The 2,726-nt window shown below is 39.7% G+C and overlaps 1 protein-coding gene across 1 annotated transcript in view; it reads right to left on the reverse strand.

Moving 5' to 3' along the window:
* Positions 1-786: 786 nt before the first annotated feature.
* Positions 787-2,726, reverse strand: part of rasa2 (RAS p21 protein activator 2) — a 67,947-nt gene continuing 66,007 nt past the window's right edge. The window contains exon 23 of the mRNA XM_037678492.1: positions 787-845. Coding sequence (XP_037534420.1) covers positions 815-845 — 31 coding nt within the window. The 3' untranslated portion in view covers positions 787-814. The remainder of the gene's footprint in view (positions 846-2,726) is intronic.

The following is a 2,726-nucleotide window of genomic DNA, read 5'->3' on the forward strand; positions in this document are numbered from 1 at the left end:
TATATATATATATATATATATATATATATAATCTGTTTGTATACAAAATACATTAACACATTAAAGTCCAAGAAATTGCCTTTGGTCGAGAAAAATATTTTCATATTTACATGTTATTTTACAGGAATGAAACAAATGAGATCATGTAACTGATCAAAATGAGGAAAGCTGATACTAAGTATCTAATCATTTCCATTCGGACAGTTCCAAATGTTTAAAGTGCGTCTGCGGTTTTGTTTTTTTTTCCTCAGCATTAAATGTGAAAGAAACATTCGTCAATAAGGCAGATTGGTATTTACACACACACACACACACACACGATCACATTTGTTCAGAAAGACAATAAAACGAATTTAAGGGGCACGGACAGAGGACGATCTTCCAGAGTAGATGATTAATAATGAACTCTGGAGACAGAAAAATGCTCAAAGACAAGGTAGGGTTCATCACAGCTGTGACACCGAGTGATTTCAAAATAAAAATAATAGCAGCCTATTCACACACCATCTAATGATGCTTCTGTCACACAGCTGGAGATTAAAATAAAAAGACGTAATTCAAGACGCAGAGAGAGTCTGCAGGGCAGGAGTGGGAGGACATGAGGCAACAAACAGCCAAAACAAAACAACAACCAAAAGTTAATTCATAGTGAAGTGGATGTGTGGAGGTCACGGTGTTGGTCATTCTCCGGGTCCTGTCGTGGCCCGGTCTTGCTGAGACACATTCAAGGGCTCCTTGAAGACCGAGGAGGCTCTGTGTGGTGCGCCGACACCTGCTGGTATGGCTGCTTCAGGCCACACCGGCCCCCCCCAGGTTAGGAGGTTTTACCCACTATGGGGTTGTCACTGAAACAGTGAGACAGCAGCAAAAGTTACTCAAACACCAGATCTCATTAAAGTTTATTCACAAACAGCCAGATGTTTAATCACAACGCCGAGGATTAGGATAAGAATGGACACTAGAGGGAGATCAGTTCAGATCAACCAATAATTTGGACCCATTTTGTGGTTTTGTAAATAATCGGCATCATCTAAACACATTAAAACTGATTTAAAGTCTGATCTTTGCTCAGAAACATGTTGGTACACGACAGGTACTGGTCATAAAATTAGAATATCATGAAAAAGTTGATTTATTTCAGTAATTCCATTCAAAAAGTGAAACTTGTAGATTATATTCATTCATAACACACACACTGATATATTTCAAATGTTTATTTTAATGTTGATGATTATAACTGACAACTAATGAAAACCCCAAATTCAGTATCTCAGAAAATTAGAATATTGTGAAAAGGTTCAATATTGAAGAAACCTGGTGCCACACTCTAGTCAGCTAATTAACTAAAAACACCTGCAAAGGCCTTTAAATGGTCTCAGTCTAGTTCTGTAGCTACACAAACATGGGGAAGACTGATGACTTGACTGTTGTCCAAAAGACGACCACTGACACCTTGCACAAGGAGGACAAGACACAAAAGGTCATTGCTAAAGAGGCTGGCTGTTCACAGAGCTCTGTGTCCAAGCACATTAATAGAGAGGTGCAGGGAAAGAAACGATGTGGTAGAAAAAAGTGTACAAGGAATAGGAATCACCACATCCTGGAGAGGATTGTGAAACAAAACCCATTCCAAAATGTGGGAGAGATTTATAAAGAGTGAACTGCAGCTGGAGTCAGTACTTCAAGAACCACCACGCACAGACGTATGCAAGACATGGGTTTCAGCTGTCACATGCTTTGTGTCAAGCCACTTATTTATTTATTTATTTATTTTTATTTATTTATTTTTTTTTTTTTTTTTGTCGCCTCCCTTCTCCCCTTACAGTCATCCTCCCCACCCCTTTTTTGAAATATTTTTTCTAGGGACTATTTTGGGTTGTTTTTTTTTTTTGTGTGTGTCAAGCCACTCTTGAACAAGAGACAGAAGTGTCTCACCCCAGACTGCTGCTGAGTGGTCCAAAGTTATGTTCTTTGATGAAAGTAAATTTTGCATTTCCTTTGGAAATCAAGGTCCCAGAGTCTGGAGGAAGAGAGGAGAGGCACAGAATCCATGTTGCTTGAGGTCCAGTGTCAAGTTTCCAGTCAGTGATGGTTTGGGGTGCATGTCATCTGCTGGTGTTGGTTCACTGTGTTTTCTGAGGTCCAAGGTCAACGCAGCCGTCTACCAGGAAGTTTTAGAGACTTCATGCTTCCTGCTGCTGACCAACTTTATGGAGATGCAGATTTCATTTTCCAACAGGACTTGGCACCTGCACACAGTGCCAAACCTACCAGTACCTGGTTTAATTAAGGACCATGGTATCCCTGTTCTTAATTGGCCAGCAAACTCACCTGACCTTAACCCCATAGAAAATCTATGGAGTATTGTGAAGAGGAAGATGTGATACACCAGACCCAATAATTCAGAAGAGCTGAAGGCCACTATCAGAACAACCTGGGCTCTCAACACCTGAGCAGTGATCGACTCCATGCCACACCACATTGCTGCAGTAATCCAGGCAAAAGAAGCCCAACCAAGTACTGAGTGTTGTACATGCTCATACTTTTCATGTTCATACTATTCAGTTGGCCAACATTCCTAAAAATTACTTTTTTATTGGTCTTAAGTACAATCCAGATTCCAAAAAAGTTGGGACACTAAACAAATTGTGAATAAAAACTGAATGCAATGATGTGGAGATGGCAAATGTCAATATTTTATTCGTAATATAACATAGATGACAGAT

The sequence above is a fragment of the Nematolebias whitei genome, chromosome 6 (genome assembly GCF_014905685.2).
Source record: "Nematolebias whitei isolate Nwh7 chromosome 6, NemWhi1, whole genome shotgun sequence".
Lineage (NCBI taxonomy): Eukaryota > Metazoa > Chordata > Actinopteri > Cyprinodontiformes > Rivulidae > Nematolebias > Nematolebias whitei.